Raw genomic sequence first — 19061 nt, forward strand, 5'->3', positions numbered from 1 at the left:
CAGGTGAAAAAGGGAATGAAAACTGACAGAAGTTGAACTACACAAGACATGTTTCTAAAAGGCCTCTTTTGAAAACCCTCATTTACAGCAATGAGTATCTTACTGTATGGGTAACTACTCTCTATGACTATAGGAGATCAGATCTGATCTTAAACTTCTAAACAGCTCCTCCAGATGTCTGGGCATACTCAGGGGGAGGAGAGAAACATAGTCATCAGAGTTAGCCCTGGCTACATTTGGATCCTGGTCTGGTCATTTATTAGGTTCAGGATAATTTAATTCTGGTATAAGGGCCTAATATCTAACAGGGACAAAGGAATTGACCAGATTTAGATCTGGGTTAGCACTCAGGCTCCATAGCTAAAATAAATCTCAGCAGAGAAATGTTTTGCTTCTTTCCCATGCAGCTTGTATCTGAAGCTGGGGGATGAGTGTGTGTGTGTGTGTGTGTGTGTGTGTGATGTATGTATGTGCAGGAACAAGGGGTGTGGGGTAGCAGAGAATAACAATTGTCTTAATGGAAAGAGAGTGAGGGAGAGAGAGAAGAAAAAAAGGCTGTTGAGCTCTTTCTTTCCAACCCTGAAATAATAGACCTATTACTATCCCCAAACCTCAGCCCCCTCCCCTCCCTATTCCCCTCCCCAGAGAAGAATTGGTCACTGCACAGCTGTGTGAGAGAGAAAAATATATTTATATATATAAGAGAATCTGCCCTTCTGAATTGGTTTGTGGAGATGGACAAAACCTCATTGTGTGCTTTATCTGCCCAGAAGAGAATGGTCCCACAGTCTTTGGCTGGCAGGGGCTCTGCGTTTGGTTAACTGTGGTCAGATAACTGTAACTTCATTTAGATACTGTACTGTTATTTTTTTGAGGCATTATTATTGATTGTGGGCACATCTGGGGAAGGAAACACAACTGTCCCTTCCCCAGCCCCCCTCTGCTGGAGGTTTTTTTCCCCCTCTCTTATCTGAAAAGAGAGAGAAAGATGACAGGTTTCAGGAACGGGCTTCGGACTGAGGCCTCACTTTCTACCTTTGCCGTTTAGATTTGAGATGTCTGTTTGCAAAAGTGAGGGGGTGCGGTGGCGATTGCTAAGGTCCTTCTTCGCGCAGCAGATGTGGAAGCACTGTCCGCCCGTCTTGGTGCCGTCTCGGTGCCGGCGGGGCTTGGCGCTCCGCTGGGCCCGGAGGCGCCCGGTGCCCGCTGGGCGCTGCGGGAGCGCCGTGGGAACGCGCCCCGGCGGCGGCCCCGCCGGGCCCTCCCCAGGGCGGCCGCGGCCCTTTGCCTCCCCCGCCGGAGCGCCTGGGCTCTCCCTGGCGGCGGGGCTTGCACTGCCGGCGGCGGCCGGCAGAGGGGCGTCGGCGCGGCCGGAGGGGAGGAGCGGGGCCGGGGCAGCGAGGGCGGGGGCCGGGGAGGAGCGCGCCGCGGCAGCCCGCCGCCCAACTTTGGGGGCAGCGCTCGGCGGTGCGCGGCGGAGGCCGATGGGCAGCGGGCGGCCTCGCTCGGCGCCGGCACCGGCACCGCGACCCCGCCGGGGCGGCGGCGCGGGGCGCTGAGGGCGGCGCGCACCTGCGGAGCGGCGCGGAGAGGCGCGGAGCGGCGCGCAGCCCCCCGGCTCGCCCCGGGGGGATGCCCCCCTGCGGGTGCGGACACTAACTCGGCTGCCCGGTGCATGGCACAGCTATGGAGGTAGTGGACGAGACGGAGGCTCTGCAGCGCTTTTTTGAAGGTAAGGGGCACCCTGCTGGGTCACGGCCCTCTCCTGCCTCCCTGCTGCAGGCCAGGCTGGTCCCACGCCGGCCCAGCTAGGCTTGCGCTGCACGGAGGCTCGAGGCGGTCTTTGGTCCGAACCGAAGGCAGGGCGCAGCTGCCACCTTGCCCACCTGACCAGCACCGGAGTCACACCAAGTCCCCAACTGGTTGATGTTCTTGTGCCTGGGCAGGATTTGGGTTCGGGTGTGCATCCTCCAGAACACCATGAGCATGTCACGGGTCCTGAGCAGGAGCTCCTGTCACCTCAGGGGCTTGGGAATGTGTTGTGTCGTTCCTCGGACACCAGCCTACACCCCAGCAGGGACCTTGGTATGCGCCTCTCCTTTCCTCAGAGCAGACGCAGCTCCCCTTGCAGGCTCCTGACGCTAGCTTCACTGTATGGATCACAGACAACACCACGGCACCAAACTCCCGGCCAGCCTCTACTCTCCTCAGGACCAGAGGCTCCTATACCTTTTTCCTGAGCCCTTGCCACTGGGTACAGCATGTTGGAAATGGACTCCCACTTGCATACTTTCACTGGGGGAATTGCCCTTCTTTGATCTAGTACATAGCCAGTACTACAGCAGTAGTGTTCAGCATTGGGCCCCAGAACCATCACTTTAATCAGCCTCTATAGGTCAATGTTGTCCAGACAGAGCCCTGTATGGGCCACACATGACCATGGATTGGAGTCTCCATCACTTAAATGCAAACTGGAGGCAACTTTTGAGAAAGCAGTTGTAAAGAGAATTCAGTTTCCTCTGTCAAGCGGGGGTGGTACGTGCAGCAGCTGAGGAGTCTGTAGAGCTCAACTGTTGTGTTCAAGCTGTGAGGCTGGGTTAACACTCAGGACCCTGCTGCTAGCTATGCCCCTTGTTGTGCCTTTATCATCTCAGTCTTCCTTCTCCTTGATCTGGCCTTGTTCACACATTTTACTCTTCTTTTTATCTCTCTGCCTCACCCATTGTCTTTGTTTCTCTTTTTCTGGTGCACACCTAGTTCCCCTTGTTCTCTGGTGGGCTTTTTCCCAGGTTAAGGTTTTGGCTCTGTGAGACTTGCGGCTTGGTGTGAACTCCTGACATGCATATTTCCTTGCTAAGAGAGGATAATGCCGCCATCCTAGCTAGGCTCCATTGCGTGAACAAGTCCTGTTGCAAGTGGCAGAACAGTGTGCTGGATTAATCCCCAGTTCACTGGAGAGCAAGCTGCATACGTGGGTCAGGCCTGGCTAGTGACAGGTCTTAACCTGTGGAGGAAAATGAAGATGCCACAAATGGAAGACGCTCTAGGGAGTGACTTGAACTGAACAAAGGCTCAAACTACCCACCTCTCACTTTCCTCTCTTTTGGCATCTGTGAGATGCCTCAGTAACGTGTCTCTTCTTTTTCAAAGGAAAAAGTGTCCTGTTTGTTCTAGCCATGATCCTGGATTCCCAGGAGGAACAGGATTAGTGAGGACAGGAAGCTGTGCCACATGGGTTCTTATCGTGTACTCCCAGCCTGTTTTCTTCCTAGCCTTCAGGGGGCTGATTTTGTTTTTAGGATTACACTTGGACAAAGTTCCACAGTCCTGTCCCACCTGCCTCCTGTCCTCTAGGCACTGTGCACATCACTGGTGCCTTGCACAGCCCTCACTCAACACCCTGTTATTTACAGACATCAGCCTTTAACTGTCTCTTATTTTCATTTAGAGGAAGGGTACTTCGTCTCTCTCCTCAGGGGAAAACTCTCTCTGTTAGGGGGAAAGCCTTTTTGTCCATCTGTCTTTCTGTCCATCTGTCTGTCTTTCTTTGCGAAGGAGGGATTGAACTAAAAACATCCTATCCCTGTAAGAGCAGAGCGTGAGGAAAATGGGCTGAAGGATATTTCTTCATCTCTTTTAGTTGCTCAGTTATATAACTTCCTTCTCTGAATGCTTAATTTCGTTGTAGAGTCCAACATGGCTGTTTATTTCCTTTGGGCAGGTATGTCCCTTTTGCGGGGACATTATTAAACAGCGTCTATTGCAACATAGCAGTTAAGGGTGAGAGGGGGTGGAGGAGAAAGTTTTAACGTGAAGGATTGCTATTTAGTTCAGTTTATGTAGAGAGGTGAAGAAACAAGCTTCTTTTCTCTTGTGCATGCTGGTTAACATGGTGCGTTGAAGGAGTAAGCAACCAAACTGATCCTCTGTTATGCAGAAGTGAATAGCTCTGCAGCATGGAGTTGGATTTGCCCTGGAATCTTGGTGTCCTGAAGAATTAATGGTTTCTTGAATGAGTAATATAGCAGTAAGCAACAGATCTATTAGACTCTATTTTACAGAGATAAATTCATTAGTAGAACTGATTCATCGCTACCCTGTAACTTCTTTAAACTGAGTCTGCTCATTCCTTTCCTGTGGGGAACGCGTGTTCAAACTGTACCTTTCTCTAATAGTGAAATCTATTTTCTTCTCATAGATCATCTTCTATCTAAGTGGAGATTTCACACTAAGGGGATTTCTTCCTGTACTCTGAAAATTCTGATTAATTTGGGAATTCCCTTTCCTTTGCTTGAAACCGATTTGCATTGGATTTGAGTCTGCTGTAAGCAGTTCCACCATATTTAAGAGTAATCCTTTAGTGCTGATATAGCACTTGCTATTTCAAAGTGTCAGATGGGGATTAACTGCTCTCTCTTTGCAGATTTTTGGGGAGTGAAGGCTGTGCTAGAGAGGTTAAATGACTTAGCTGAGTTATGGAAGAGAGTTGGTGTCTGTGCTGATCCCAAATCCTGGCTTTAGGCTAGCTCCAAAGACAGTACAGCAGGTTCCATCTGCAGAGCAAGATTTTTTTGGAGGAGAGCGTGCTGCTAAGATCTCAGGCCTCATTGCCTGAGCCAGCCAGTGGAAAATAAGGCTTGATCTGGTTTTCCTAGTTACAGAAGACAGAACTTTATTTTCCTAAAGAAGGTTCTCAGTATCTGCTGGGGCAGGATATCCTTATTACCTTGGAATGTAGTTGTTTGCTCTTTGACAGTGGGATCTGAGACATGTGAAGACAGAGAAGCAAAAGAACGAAGTGAAAAGTCTTGGACTTTGCTCTGAGATTTGGGAAAAGGACGAGGAAAAAGTGCTGCGTGCAGTCTCTGAGAGGAATGAAGGGGCGGGGGGCTTCTAGATTTAATGGACATAACTTCACACCCTCTTAGGGAGTGGGATGAAGTCGCTGTAAGTGTGAATGGAGACTGACGAAATGGCCTCTGAGTTTCCTCCAGGCAGGCCTGTCCTGTGTTAGAAAGATCATTGCTGTCCTGGTTTATTTTACTACAGCTGGTAAACATGTTAGGCGGTGCCCAGAACCATCCTGCTGAAGAGAGCTGTGGACAGACAGCTGGGAAAGCTTTGAGGCAGAGAGTGTGGGATGCTGAGGATTCTGGCAGGGAAGGTAAAGGAGCTCAGTTTGGTCTTTCCATAGTACTGGGAGTGTTTACCCAGAGCATTTGTATTTTGTATCAAAGGAAAAGTAGGGAGTCGAAAGCGTCTGACCCTTGGCTGGCATCCTGCTAGAAACCTTACCTTCCTCCCTGCCTACCACTCACGTAAGGGAAACAGTTACGACAGAGCTCAGCTATTTGGGATCCCTCTCTCTCTTGGCTAATTTATGAGATAAGAGGTTGTTAAAGAATGTATATCAGGAAAGATGTGCAGAACAGGGCCTGGGGGGCAGGGGAATGGGTGGTTTGGCAGCTATCTGAATGGGGATGGGGCAAGGAGGGGACTTGGAAATATCAGGAGAAACAGAATAGGGAACACTAAAAGTTTGGAGAGCTGGCAGCACTGGGTTGAACTGTCATTGAGAGAGAGGGTTATATAGGAAAAGCCAGATTCTCACTAAGGGCACGCACGTCCTGTGAAATGAAGCAGATTTGCCTCAACCCTTCACAATTTTTTGCAGAGCACAAGTGGCTGAAACACTTTGAAGCATATATTTGTAGAGTGACTGTGTGTGTATCTGTGTGTGCATGCTCGGGAGAGCTGCCGTAGCTACACTGTTGATATTGTGGTTGCTGCCTGAAGGGTCACAAAAGTCTCTGAGCTGGGAGTGAGCAAGTGAGCACCAGGCATTTTATCAGCAAGGCAGCAAGCGTGTTTGCATTAGTGAATGTTTTTGCCCGTAGGAGTGTGTGTATACGTGTGTTAATGGTATTGGTTGCTTTCTTGGTGATTTTTATTGTGATCATAGATCACTTTCCAATATGTTAGCAGCAAACCTTGCAGCTCCACAGGAGGAAGTCTGGGCCTCGTTTTCCTTGAATGCAGAAAGATGAAATGATGGCACTAAGGCAGAGAATGAAACCCAGGACTCATGGATTTCCCCTTGTTCACCATGCTGTGGACAATCATAAGGGTCGAGTGTTGCTTTGGTGCGCACAAGGATGGGTATGAGTAAAAGAGGGCTTCAATGGTGGTACTTTCACTGATGTAAAACAGCAAAGCCGTGAACTCAAGAGAAGAGGAATAATCACCTGCTTTTCAGAGCTGCCCATTGACTAACGGTAGAGGAGATCTTCACTGAGATGGAAGTTCTCTGGCTACTGGTGTTAGCTGGTGAGCCCACCTGTGGGTTATAGCTAGCCAGGGGGTTGCTCTGTGCAGAGGAAGTTTCAGTTTCTGCCAGGCAGGAACTTGGAGGAGTGAGAATAAAAGTCAAAGAGAAACAATGGGCTGTTTTTGAGGCTTCGTGCCTACCTGGGAGTGTAGAGGGGAGACTGGTGGTCTCTTGTGACCAGAAACACTAGGAGCAAAAAAGGCAGAAGGACAGTAGACCTGAGCCTCTAGAGCAGAGGCTGTAGGGTTTATCATGGTGCTGATTAGGAGGTGGAAGCTACACCACAGAAGACAGGACAACTGGTCCCATGTAAATCATTAGACTTCTGGGCTTCAGATAACAACTCCAGAAGTCCCCCTGGCACTGAACTCCACACAGCCACCCTCCAGTACTAGATGGGGTGGAGTCTGCATGAGGAAGGTATGACAGATGAGGTAGGGGACCATAGGTGGCATGTGTATGCCAGGGAAATTCGGAATTGGGCAGGAGGGATGTTTTTCTCCCCACAGAAAGACAGATGCTTCCTGGGTGGAAGAGGGCACCTGTTTAACAGCTGACAGCAGCATGGACAGGAGTTTGGGTTAGGGCCATTTTAGTTGTAAGTGAGAACCCAGCGGACAGTTGGGGGGCTTGTGTTGAAGTGTTCCACAGTGTGGGTGTGGGCATTCTTGCGGCTGCGAAAGGACTGGGGAAACCTTTACAAAGACAGCAGATCAGAGCTTCTAGTTCCTTCAAATTATATAGAATAACAGCTTTTTTGGGAACTGGGCTTCACATTCATTTTCCAGAGGCTGAAGAAGGCCTGTCCAGCTGCTGTCTGACCTTTAGCCTCTGTGTCCCTTGAATGCTTCCCTTGGCTCTGATGTCATGCTGAAGAGAGGATTTCCTTCAGGGCTCCTGTGGAGCTGTTAGGTGAGATGAGAGTAAAAGGCAGAGGGAAAACACTTGTGAAAGGCAGTGGAGAATCACAGGCTTTTTGTGAACAGCACAGTATGATCTTTGCTGCACTTAGATCCAGGTGCTTTGCTCCTGTGCTGGTGCCTAGACCCGGCTCTCCTCAGGAGGAAAAGAGTTGGGGAAGCAGGGACTTTGCAGTGTGGCAGTCTCTCTGGGGCCTGGTTGGTGCAGTGGGGAAAGTAAGAGGCTTTGTGTGGAGTGCTTTGCTGAACAGAGTTAGCCTGTGACAGAATGGTCCTGGGGAACCTGGTACAGCAGAAACACATGACCATCCCTCTTGGTAATCCCCTCACAGACCCAAATCCCAGAGTGTAGCAGCAGCCTCCCAGCCTCCTCCTTTGCCCTCCCACTCTTCTCTAGGGGAATAGAAAAGCCAGCAGGCAGCAGCCCTGGGACCCAGACAAGCTGAGCTAGGCAACATAATGATAGAGGGGGAGAGCAGAGACACTGCAGCAGCTTGACGTCTGCTCTCACCATGCTCAGGATGCGCTGGATCCGAGCAGGTAACAGCACAGATCCCTTAACTCTTCCACAGCTGAGCTTTCTTTCCCCTCCACCTCTCCATCTCTTTTTCCAGTGTGATTATTTCCTGGTCCTTCTCTCTCTGCCCTCTATCTCCAGCTTCCCCAGCCTACCTGAGTCTCTATCTCTGATCAGCATGAGTCCTGAAAGAGAGCAGGTAACATGAGGCTGTGGGTTAGCAGAGCTCCATCCTAGGCCCTGCGCAGAGGAGGGAGAGGAGGAAGATGTTCCCTTGAGCTCGTTATCAATGGGCTGCAGAGTTTGGCTAAGCCCCAGGGGGCATTCTTAGACACAGGGAGAAATTGCTACCTCCATCTTAGCAGGACCAAGAGCAGGAAAGATTCCCAGCACCAAAACACTTGTCCTCATCTACGCCTCAGTGCAAGGCTAGCACAGAAAAATCTGCCATTTCAAACGTGGTCTCACAGTTGTGGCGGTACTTCTCTAGGGTCTGCCCATCTGCCCTTTTTCCTCAGTTTCCAAAGAACTCCTTTTTCCTGGGTGGGAGAAGGAAAGGGGACATCCAGATGGAAGAAGGCCAGAGAGCTGTTTGTGGGAGGGTAGTTCTTAGGGATTTTGATGAGGGGTGGGTTGTGATTCAGGAAGAGTGATATTCATATGCAGCCACAGAGCCTCCTTCATGGACAGTGAGAGGTTCTTTGCCCATATTTTTGTTAATGTGTCTTCTACAGGTTGGTGTCCTAGGAGTTATGCCTGGAGTGGGCCCAGGTGGGCATTTGGAAGGAGGTAGCCAAGACGAGGTGGCTCTCAGGGCAGATTAGAAAGGAGTCTTGCTGGAGATTGTGACCAAGCTGTTAGTGGCTCAGAGACCTAGCTGACCTGTGCCTGGAGTGGGATGATTGCACGAGGACTTCTGCTTGCAAAGGGTATTGGGGGAGAGATGCCAGTCAGGCAGAAGACTTATTGAGGTGCTGATCAGAGAGGTCCAGTTGTTAAAATCTGTGGTCTTTGTTAGCTGGTTATTGGGGCTGAGGAAGAAGTCTGTCCGAAGGCCCTTCATCCTTCCCTTGTAGGACAGCCGGCAGCTCTGCTCTGATGCTGACACTGACCCCATCAAGCCTGTTGTGAGATGATGGCACAGGCCTTATCCCATGAGCTGAAGGGCAGGCAGCTAGGGGGCTGACCTGGACTCTGCACAGGGAGCTGAAAAGCTGGCTGGGGCCAGGAGCCTTGTGGAGCAGTGTTTCTCCATTTTGGTGCTGTGGCTGGAGCATGGAGAAGATTTGTGCTTTCCTCAGCATGGCTACATCCAGCTGCATCCTGTAAGGAGGTAGCCCAGCATGACTTGTTCCAAACGCACTCACTGTCCTTTCCTACAGGTGTTTGGACTGGGGAGTATTTTTGTGCCAGGAGGTCTGTGAAAGCAGGAGTTCAATGGGTGCTTACCTGCGTGTGAGAAGGTGGCAGTGGAAGTGAGTTGCTTAAGTCTTTTACAGAGCAGATGTGTGTGTGGAAGCTCTGACTAACATGGCCTTCCATGCTGCAGGGAGCATAGATATTTGGCCTATTGCCATGAGCTGGATCTATGAGCACAGGTCTTGTCTGGAAGGTTAAACTGAGATTCTCCTTCAGTCTAAAAGCAGGATTTGGGGCTTGGTTTATGCATGAGAAGCATTCACCAAGCTCAACATGTGATGTATGTTGGCATCTGTCTCATGGTGTCTCCCAGAGAGGCCTAATGGGCTGGAGAGCCTGGAGGATGACAACTTTTGTGTCCACAGACCGGGTGCACAATCAGCAACCCTCCATCGTCCCAGCCTCACTGCTTGAGGGTTGGACCCTGTGGGGAGCAATGGCATGGGCTGCTTTGGCTTCTTTGCTGGAAACGAGGCTGCCTGAAGGCATGAAAGTGAAGCAGATTTTGTAACCCCCCCAAAATCTGCTTGGAAACACAGATCACCTCAGCAGCTTCCTGATGTGACCTGGAGACTGAGGAGACATGGTGAGGTTTTGGCTGCTTCCTTGGAGCCCTGGAGCTTCCTCTTTGGCCTCTTGTGACCAGCATCCTGCCTTCTGTCTAGAGCTGTGAGTGAGGCAGGGTTTCTCTCCACAACCTCACCCTTTCTTGCTAGAGCAAAGCATTCACTAGGGCTGGCCTTCTGGGGCCAGACTCATCCCATTTATCATGTCCCTGGCTGCAGTAACTACAGAAGAAGATGGCCCCTGGACCTCTTGTGTATGGTTAGCCCTGGAAAGAGCTGGTTGTTGTCCAGAGAAATACAGGCTCACCTGAATGGTGTGTGGGGAAGGTTGCTCTCCCCGTGGGCTTTCTGCTTTCTGTCAAAATTAAGTGGTCTTTTCTTTGTCTCGTGCTTTCTCTCTGTTTCCTGCCCTGGTGCCATTCTCTGCCCCTGGTCACTTAGTGAGAAATAAAAATGGAAGATGCCTTTTAAAGGGAGGAAGTGAATTGGGGCCCTGCTGCATTTTCCCTGTCCTGGTTATCCTGTGCTTGCCCTGTCCTCATGGATTCATCCATCCTACTGGGGCAAGGCCTAAATGATCCTTGCATGTGGGAGCTTTGCTGGAAGGTATGAGAGTCTGTGACCAAAGAGCCCCTGGCCTGCAACAGTGCTACAGGTGTCTTCCCTTCCTCTGCCTTGCCTGGACAGAGCCTAGACCATGGCTTGGCTTCCCTCCAGTGTATCTCTGCCTAGGGATTTCCCTGCTCAAGATGGCACTACCTTGGCAGAGTGAATAGTGGTGTGGCTGCCTGCTTTGCAGAGCTTGCTGGGTAACCTGCTTGCCTCTTTCCGGGAGAGCTGCTGATTGGTGAGCTCTTGCCCTTGGACTTTGCGCTCTCTGATAAGAACCCCAGTAAGCTAAATGTGTCCGAGCAATGATTAACTAACAGGTGCATTACCAGAGGATGGGGAGCAGCTGTGACTGGAGACACAAACAGGAACAGATTTGTGGCTTTTGGGCCCAACCTGCTGGTTACCAGACACCACTCCCATGCACCAGCTTATGGAGTAGCATCCTTCAGGAAAGAAAACCCACTGCATGATCTTCTTGGTGCTTTCTAGGCAGATAAGCTAGGGGTGGACAGAGAGATGAGACTGTGCCAGATAAGCAGGGGAGGCACGGAGGCCAAGGGAGGATGCTGCTGTTTGTAGAGAAAAGGGATGCTCTTAGAAGTAGAAAGTGGATTGCTATGAGCACTAAATCTTACTACTCATTGGCTCCAACTTCTGGTCTTATTGATATGCCCTCTTACTCCTACTGGCTGACACACTTTGCCATACCCTTGCTTACCCTCCAGACAGACATTCTGCCATTTGCACAATTTGCTCTACACAATGGGCAGGGACGGCATCTTGTGTCTGAGGTGGTGGAGCTGGAATGTGTGGGCAGCCTGGGATCCCATTCTTCTCACCTTCTTCTGCATGCACTGGAGCACATTAAGGGTGTGTCTGAATGAAAGGCTTCCTTCCTGAGGGGAAGGGTAGAGTGATATCCAGGGTCCACCACTTATCTCACTGAACTTTGTCTGTTTTGATGCAGTTACTCAAAATGGCGAAAGGGCGATCTAGGAGCAGGGCTACAGGTCTGAAGAAAGTGGCCAGCCCTGTCTGCAAAATGTAGATGCTAGATTTCTTGTGAAATGAGAGCAAAAGCATGTTCATTTTGCTGGCTTTTGGGGTGGCGGGGAGGAGAACTGCTTGGAAAGGCCAAGAATGAAGTTTTAAATAGCCTTAATGTGCTCAAATCTAAGACTTGAGGGCAGAGGCTAGAGTGAACCAGGAGGAACAGCCCCAGTGGGGTACCACATGGCTGTAATCATAATCCCATGGTGTCTCCAGGGTTAGGGCTACTGTGCAGGGCTGGAGGCAGGGGATAAGAGTCATTTCCTCTCATGCAGCACTGCATTATTGCTTCTCTCACACCCCAACGGTTGCGCCAGATAGGCTTAGTGGTAAGAAAGCTGGCCTCAGTCTCTGCAGTAGTTAAGGTCGTCTTAACATCTCTGGAATTATCCTACATTAACCTTTCCTTACTTTCCTTACTCCTCCCCTTCTGCATCCCTCATCACTTTTGCTCTATCCAGCCCTCTTTTCTTCCTCTGCTCTCATCATTCTTTTATCGCATATTGGAGGAAATGTGCTGTGTTATGCCCTAATAAATTGCAAGCTGCATCAGTAGAATGAGCAAAAAAAAGAGGGGATGCTTTTGGAAAGTAGCAGGTAGTCTGAACAGATTGACAGCTTAGCTGGAGCAGCGTAGTGTGGGACCAGAGGTGAGAAAGGACCTGGTAGGCACACGCAATGCAAACAGCCATCATCTGCTTTTGGAGATTTCTGATTTTTAAAAAAGGGTAATGAAACCAATTTTAGTTGGAACTGTATTTTTTTTCTGTAGAGTCTGTTATCATCACCCCAGCATCGCAGCACTGTATTGTCTTGGGAGACTTGAAGTGTCAAGTTGATCTATTTTTCTCACTCAAAGCCAAGAAGATAGTAATTGATGGAATGGCGACAATGCAGAGGACATGGGAGTGGGCTTGGGAAGATACAGGTACGGTTTCCAAAAGAGTTGGGAGCCTAATTCCTGCAAGCTGTCTGTCTGATGGCTTTGATGGCAACGGCCATCTGCTTACTGTGATTCTGTAAAGCATGCAGTACTTGGCTTGCTTGCAGCATCTAGGAGTGAGTGTAATATAAATAGTAAATAGCATTCAATTTGGGACTTGAAGATTCACTTAATTTGTATGTCTGACAATATTTATTAATAAAAAGCTGTCATTTTATGACTTTTAATCCGTTGTACTGGTAACAGCTGACTGCTAGCAATCCAGATAAACAGGAAGCCTGATTTATCAGTCGGCTTGATCTTGGCTTATCTCTTCTGTTGTGACAAGTAATGGTTATGGACATTGATTCAACAAAGCACTAAAGTGTGTGCTTTGACTTCATTGGAAATGAAGCACCTGCTTCAAGTAAAGCACAAGCTTAAAAGTTGTGCACTGTAAGGGCCATTAAGACATTTTACAGTTGACTGCTGATAATATAATCAATGCTGAGCTCAGAGTAAGAATAGAAACAGTCCTTTCCCAAGTGAGGTCTCATCCAAATCAAGATCCTAGGTCGGTGTGAAGTTCTGGGCAGGCAATAGGAGGGGTTCTGTCCATTCCCCTCCCTCCTATTTTACTTCAACCTTGTGAAGGAGCTGTTGGAGTGGAAAGGTGGATGGTGATGGATTTTCACGTGCAGCATAGTGGAACATATAGAGAAAAGGGGGAGGTGATAAATGAGGCTTCATAACTCTTGTCGCTGTTGGTGTTGAGGGGCTAGTGGGACACAAACAGCAATGTGGGGACCTGTAGACTAGGGACAGGCTTCTCAGCCCAGAATGAAAAGTTTGGATACTAGATGTTGTATTGATGTGCAGGGGTTTGGAAAGGGGAGCTGATCAAAAGTCAACATAATCCAAGAGGATGGGCTTGTGGAACATCAGAGTAGGGACCTTTACTGTTTCTCTGCTTTTAGACATGGGCACTGTGGCTCTGTTTTACCCGGGAGATGTCTGTGGATAAAACAGATCATGGATGATCACTGATAGATGTGCATTTTTACTGTGACTTTTCAACACAGCTGTCTTAATTTAGTCAAGGCCCAGATACGTAGGCGTTCATGCCACTGTGCAGTCCAGAACCTACAGTGTTTCACCAAAGCCAAATTTGGCTTTTAAAGAGATGAGACTCAGTACCAATGACAATTAGCTATAACACTTAATAAAGTTGTCCCCAGACACCACAAATGTTTGCTACCATTGGTCTAGAGTAATGCCTCAAACCTCACCTGGACAGCAGTGCTTAGCAGGCAACACATTGTAGGTGTCATCATCCTTGGCTTGTGCTTTCATCTGAAAGAAATGGGTGGCCTGTGGCTGTGAGCAGCAGTGGAGGCATCCTGGGCTATGTGTTACTGAGGGAGCTACAGGGTGGGGAATCGCTGTTCTAGATAGGCACTGGGGGGGGGGGGGGGGGGGTCTAGTGAAGGCAAAGCTTTTGCATTGCTGGGACCCTGGCAGTGAGTTTTGGCATCTCCAGAGCTCTCTTAAACTGATGCAAAGCCACTGAAATCAGTAGGACTCTGCTGTGTTTCACTACGTGAGATCTGGCCCATAATAAATAAATTGGAATGCTTTCATTTAGCTCTTTGAAGGGGAGAAATAGCAGAGTTTTATGGGGCTTTTTTGTTTGTTTTAAAACCTCTTCTCTGCAGTATTGGAAACCAACTCACACTGAGAGTAAGCTTGAGAACTAGATAGAGGAAATGGGCTGGAGAAAGTTAGTCTGATTTATCCTTTTTTGGTGGTTTAATCTGAGGAGTGATTGGCCAGTGAAAGGCTAATGTCAGTGAGTGAAAAGGGGACATGAGTTTTAGGACTGCAAGTTGCTCCCTGAAGATAGTTACTGTCTGAAGGAGACTAAGGTCTGAGGCCCAAGTTTTGTTATAACTGTTTCTGCTTTGATGAGCTTGTTGACTAAATGGGTCAGGATGTTGTTTGTTTGTTTTAGGGCTTTTGTTAATGCAGGATAACCCTGTTAAATCTCATTTTGCTGTTTTGCAGTCTTTATAGCACTCTTAATAAATCTAGAGGCCTTAACATACTTAGAAAAAAGTTTAGTGTCCATGAGCAGTTGGCAAGTCTCATATCATTAAGACACGTGTCCTACGCTACTGGTTACATTGTAGTGGGGGGTGAGCTCAGAACCTCCTTGGACTGGCCTCCATACAGTGAGAGACAGATTCTCCTTATTCACAGAGGCAGCTAAGGAGCACTCTGATAAAATGAACACACAGAGATGAGAATGAAAGTCAGTCTCCTGGGTCCTCCTGAACTGTGCTAACCACAGCACCAGACTTTCCCTCTGCTCTCATTGTGCAGGGAATGCCACATTTAATTACCATTCTGCTGTGTTTTGTGAGAATGACTGAATGAAGCTAACTGTGAATCTGTACTTTACACTCCCTTCTCCTCTTTGCTTGCTTGCTAATTCATAAGGCTCAGGCAGTGGTAGTAGGTCTTTTGATAAAATTACCTTTCTTAGGATTTTTTTTTCTACTTTGAAAGTATCATTTCTTAAAATAAAGGCACTTAACTAAGTTTCAGGCCAGAAGGGACTATCGAGTTTTCTAGTGTGCTCTGTATAACAATCGTGAACAGTGCAACCTCTAACTGAAACTGCAGAGGGATTAATCGAAGGTTTTGTGTTCTTTACTGCCAGTGGAAATTTATCCATGAGACTGAGGTTAATATCACAGCTTTGCCAAGAGAACTGTCAGATTTCTGATCATATGTGGCTGTGGGTTTATGTTTCATCTGTAAAAGAGCATAGCTCTGGGCTGGGGCCTTCACAGGAAAGAATATAGCTTATTGAACTGTCATCTTTGGCCTCTTCCTAGCCAGGTTCTGACTTGGCTCAGCCCTGAAATTCTGCATAGGCTGATGACTTCTCTGCGGGACTGGAGAAGTCACAAGACTTAGTGCAGATCATCAGAAATTTGTCTGTTTCTGCTGTAAGCCTTAAAAAACAATAACAAACATAACCACTGCCACCCTAAGCCTCAAAAAATAAAAGTTTCCAACAAGAGCACAGCGTAAAAGATGATTAGCACACCGATCTGACTTGCTGGCCAGTCTTAGTATACAGGTCTCTGTAAAAGAAAAAAAATGGTATCCCTGTCCTATCAGAGGCTAGGTGTGCCAGCTTGTTTTAGTAGATGTTCAGGTTTTGTGTTTTTTTTCTGAAGCAATAAGCAGGGCTCCTCCAGATAGAGCAGTGGGCTTCTGTTTGGATGAGATTTTCTATTTTCAGCTCCACCACTGTTATACAGTATAAATCCAGGCAGTTCTTTGTCTCTTTGCTTCTATCAATCCTTTATCTAACAGATTTGTACAATTCTGGGGCAAGATCCATCTCTTTCTTATTTTTCTTTCTTCTTCTTCTTCTTCTTCTTCTTTTTTTTTAATTTATGTAGCTCCTTGGATAAGGGATCTGTATTTTTGTGCGAGACCTTCAGGTACTACATGGAAACAAGAAGCCAGTAATCTTAGGTCTTCTTTTAATCCAGTGTGAGCAGGGATGTCATGGGGATCAGAACTCTAGGAACTGGTAATATGGAAATAACTGGTGAAGATCACTGTGGTTGTTAATAAGTGTGGACTGTCCTTCTGGGAAAGAGACTGTTCAGCTCTCCCTTCTGGTGTGCAGGGTGAGTCTGCAGGCAGAAGGCCACTGGTGCAGTGGCACTCTAGTACCTTGGACAGCACTGCTGTCCCAAAAGGGTCTTTCCCAGGGTCCCTTCTCCTGCAAGAAGATCAGATCTGCATTATGGGATCCCTGCCATATGAACAACCCCGTGGGATGCAGTAAGAATGGCAGGACAGCCAGCTCCCTGCAAGACAGTTACAGTCCTTTTCCCAGTTGCAGCAAAGTTGGGTAGAACAGCTCCAGAAAGTTCACTGAGTATGTAGAGGAAGATTCATCAAACCACATTTGATTCAGTTCTAGACCTAAGGCACAACCACTAAAGTACTTTACTAATGACATGGCATAAGGAATGACTCTTCCCTAGCCTCATGTGTGTGAACATGTTGCTAGGAGAGACCCAGGAATCTGCAAAAGGGAAAAGCGACATTCCTTTTGTGACACCCCAGTCCACACACTGACACTCCCAAAGAAGTAAAATAGGGCTTTAGGTGGGGATAGATCTTTGGAATAGCACAAGTGTAACCTGCAGCAAAGACGGATCTCTGTAAAGAACTGGGTGTATCTGACAGCCACCTGATGATGTAGTCTGCTTGCAGCAAGCATCTCCTTAAGAAAGACCTTGCAGCATCAGAGAAGTCTTGGAGGCTGACAAAGGTAGGAAGGCATAGAAGATTTCCAGTGGAGAGTGTGTTGGAAGGTTTAGGTAAGCAGGAGGGAGCTGCTGGGCTCAAAAAAGCTAGAACATGGTTCAAATTGAAAATTTTTGAGAAGTGGGATTGACAGAGGAAAACTCACTAGAGGCTGAGCTGTGGGATGCTACTCTGGGCTGTGTGCACTTGTTATGTGTGTCTAGTGTAGTACACTGAAAGCCTTACCAGAACATACATGTTTGCATTACCTTTATGTTGCCACTCCTCAAGTGAGCTTCCCTTATCTCCAGGGATGTTCAGATACCATCTGGTATCCTATGGCAGCTGTAGAAGAACTATTGTCTTTTAAGGAACAGTCTGTCTTCTGTTAAAGCTGGGCTGGAGTTAAGAAACTGTTTTCTCACTTCTATTTCAGCTTCCAGGCATGCTTCTTTCACAGCTAGGAGCTGTGAAAGACTTCGAAGCCAGTGTATGGTGCTAGAGGGAGGTGTCTGGTGGGAGTGGCATGAAGTCAGTATTCTCTCTGCTCCCCTTCTATGGAAAATTCATGACTTAGAGTTGCAGTAACATGTGTTTTGAGTGAATTTTACCAATAGCACTCAAATGGGAGGATTAGTAAAATACAGCAGGAATAAGGAAATAGGAAAACATTTTCCAAAATGTTTTCTGTACCACTAAAATTCCTAAGTCACCTTCCAATCACAGAGTTACTTCCGAAATCTTTACCCTTAATCCAGTGATGTGAAGAACCAAGAGGACAGTTAGACAGAGAATGGGCCATGATTGTGGTTTTCTGTGCTGAGACACTTTGATGTTGTCTCCCTGAGCTCCTTGTGTCTCTTTGGAGAGACAGCCTGTCTGCTGCCTCTGTGTAAAGTTAGATTCAGAACTTTATAAGCTTTACAACTAGGAGGGGCCTCCAGGATATCTGAAAGGTAGAACTGTTCCTAGAGCATCTATCTGAGAGTAATTTTTTCAAATTTCCAAAAGACACCCACAAACCCATAGGCCCCGCTGGGATGCACCCCCGAGTGCTGCGGGAGCTGGCGGATGTTATTGCTAGGCCGCTCTCCATCATCGTGGCAAGGCCCTGGAGAACAGGAGAGGCGCCTGAGGCCTGGAAGAAAGCCAGCATCACGCCAGTCTTCCCAAAGGGCAAGAAGGAGGAGGCAGGAACCGCCAGGCCTGTCAGCCTCACCTGCATCGCTGGAAAGGTGATGGAACAACTCCTGCTGGAGGTCCTCGCCAAGCATGAGGAGGACAAGAAGGTGAGCAGGAGTAGTGAGCATGGCTTCAGCTAAGGGAAGCGATGCTTGAGCAATGTGCTAGCCTTCTGTGCTGGAAGGACTGGCTGGGTAGGTGAGGGCAGAGCAGTGGCTGTTGTCTCCCTGGACTTCAGCGAGGCTTTGGACGCTGCCTGCCATCACATCCTCCCAGGTGAACTGAGGAAGTGTGGCTGAGATGAGTGTGCAGTGAGGTGGATGGAGAACTGGCTGGCTGGCAGAGCTCGGAGGGTGGTGGTGAGTGGCGCAGAGTCTAGTTGGAGGCCTGTAGCTGGCGGTGTGCCGCAGGGGTCAGTGCTGGCTCCAGTCTTGTTCAATGTCTTCCTCGAGGAGCTGGAGGAAGGCACAGAGTGCCCCCTCAGCAAGTTTGCTGATGCTCCAAAGGTGAGCAGAGTGGCTGACACACCAGGAGGCTGTGCTGCCATGCCGAGGCACCTGGGCAGGCTGGCGAGCTGGGCGGAGAGGAACCTACCTCATCAAGTTTAGTAAAGGCAAGGGTAAGGTGCTGCACCTAGGGAGGAAGAACCCCCCCACAAGCAGCAGGACAGGCTGGGGGCTGACCTGCTGGAAAGCAGCTCTGCAGAGAAGGAGCTGGGAGTGCTGGAGGACAACAAGTGAAGCATGAGGCAGCAATGTGGCCTTGTGGCCGAGAAGGCCAAGGGGATCCTGGGGTGCCTGAGGAAGAGTGTTGCCAGCAGGTGGAGGGCGGTGCTCCTCCCCGTCTCCTCAGCCCTGGTGTGGCCACATGTGGAGTAGTGGCTCCAATTCTGGGCTCCCCAGTACGAGAGAGAGAGACAGGACACTGCTGGAGAGAGTCCAGCGAAGGGCTCCTAAGATGATGAAGGGACTGGAGCATTTCTCCCCTGAGGAAAGGCTGCGAGAGCTGGGCCTGTTGAGCCTGGAGAGGAGAAGGCTGAGGGGGGATCGTATCAATGAGTATAAGTATCTGGAGGGAGGATGTCAAGAGGACGGGGCCAGACTCTTCTCCGTGGTGCCCAGCAATAGGACCAGAGGCAACGGGCACCAACTGAAACACAGGAAGCTCCATCTGAACATGAGGAGAAACTTCTTTCCGGAGAGGATGA

The 19061-nt window shown here is 48.8% G+C and overlaps 1 protein-coding gene across 5 annotated transcripts in view; it reads left to right on the forward strand.

Annotated features, from left to right (window-relative positions):
• The first annotated feature begins 1550 nt into the window (after positions 1-1550).
• MYRF (myelin regulatory factor) overlaps positions 1551-19061 on the forward strand; it is an 83614-nt gene continuing 66103 nt past the window's right edge. For 2 of the 5 annotated variants that reach the window (XM_068944269.1, XM_068944270.1), the window contains exon 1: positions 1551-1732. In XM_068944269.1, coding sequence (XP_068800370.1) covers positions 1687-1732 — 46 coding nt within the window. In that variant the 5' untranslated portion in view covers positions 1551-1686. The remainder of the gene's footprint in view (positions 1733-19061) is intronic. The other 3 variants (XM_068944271.1, XM_068944272.1, XM_068944273.1) reach the window with 2 other exon arrangements.

This window comes from Struthio camelus, chromosome 5 (genome assembly GCF_040807025.1).
Source record: "Struthio camelus isolate bStrCam1 chromosome 5, bStrCam1.hap1, whole genome shotgun sequence".
NCBI lineage: Eukaryota > Metazoa > Chordata > Aves > Struthioniformes > Struthionidae > Struthio > Struthio camelus.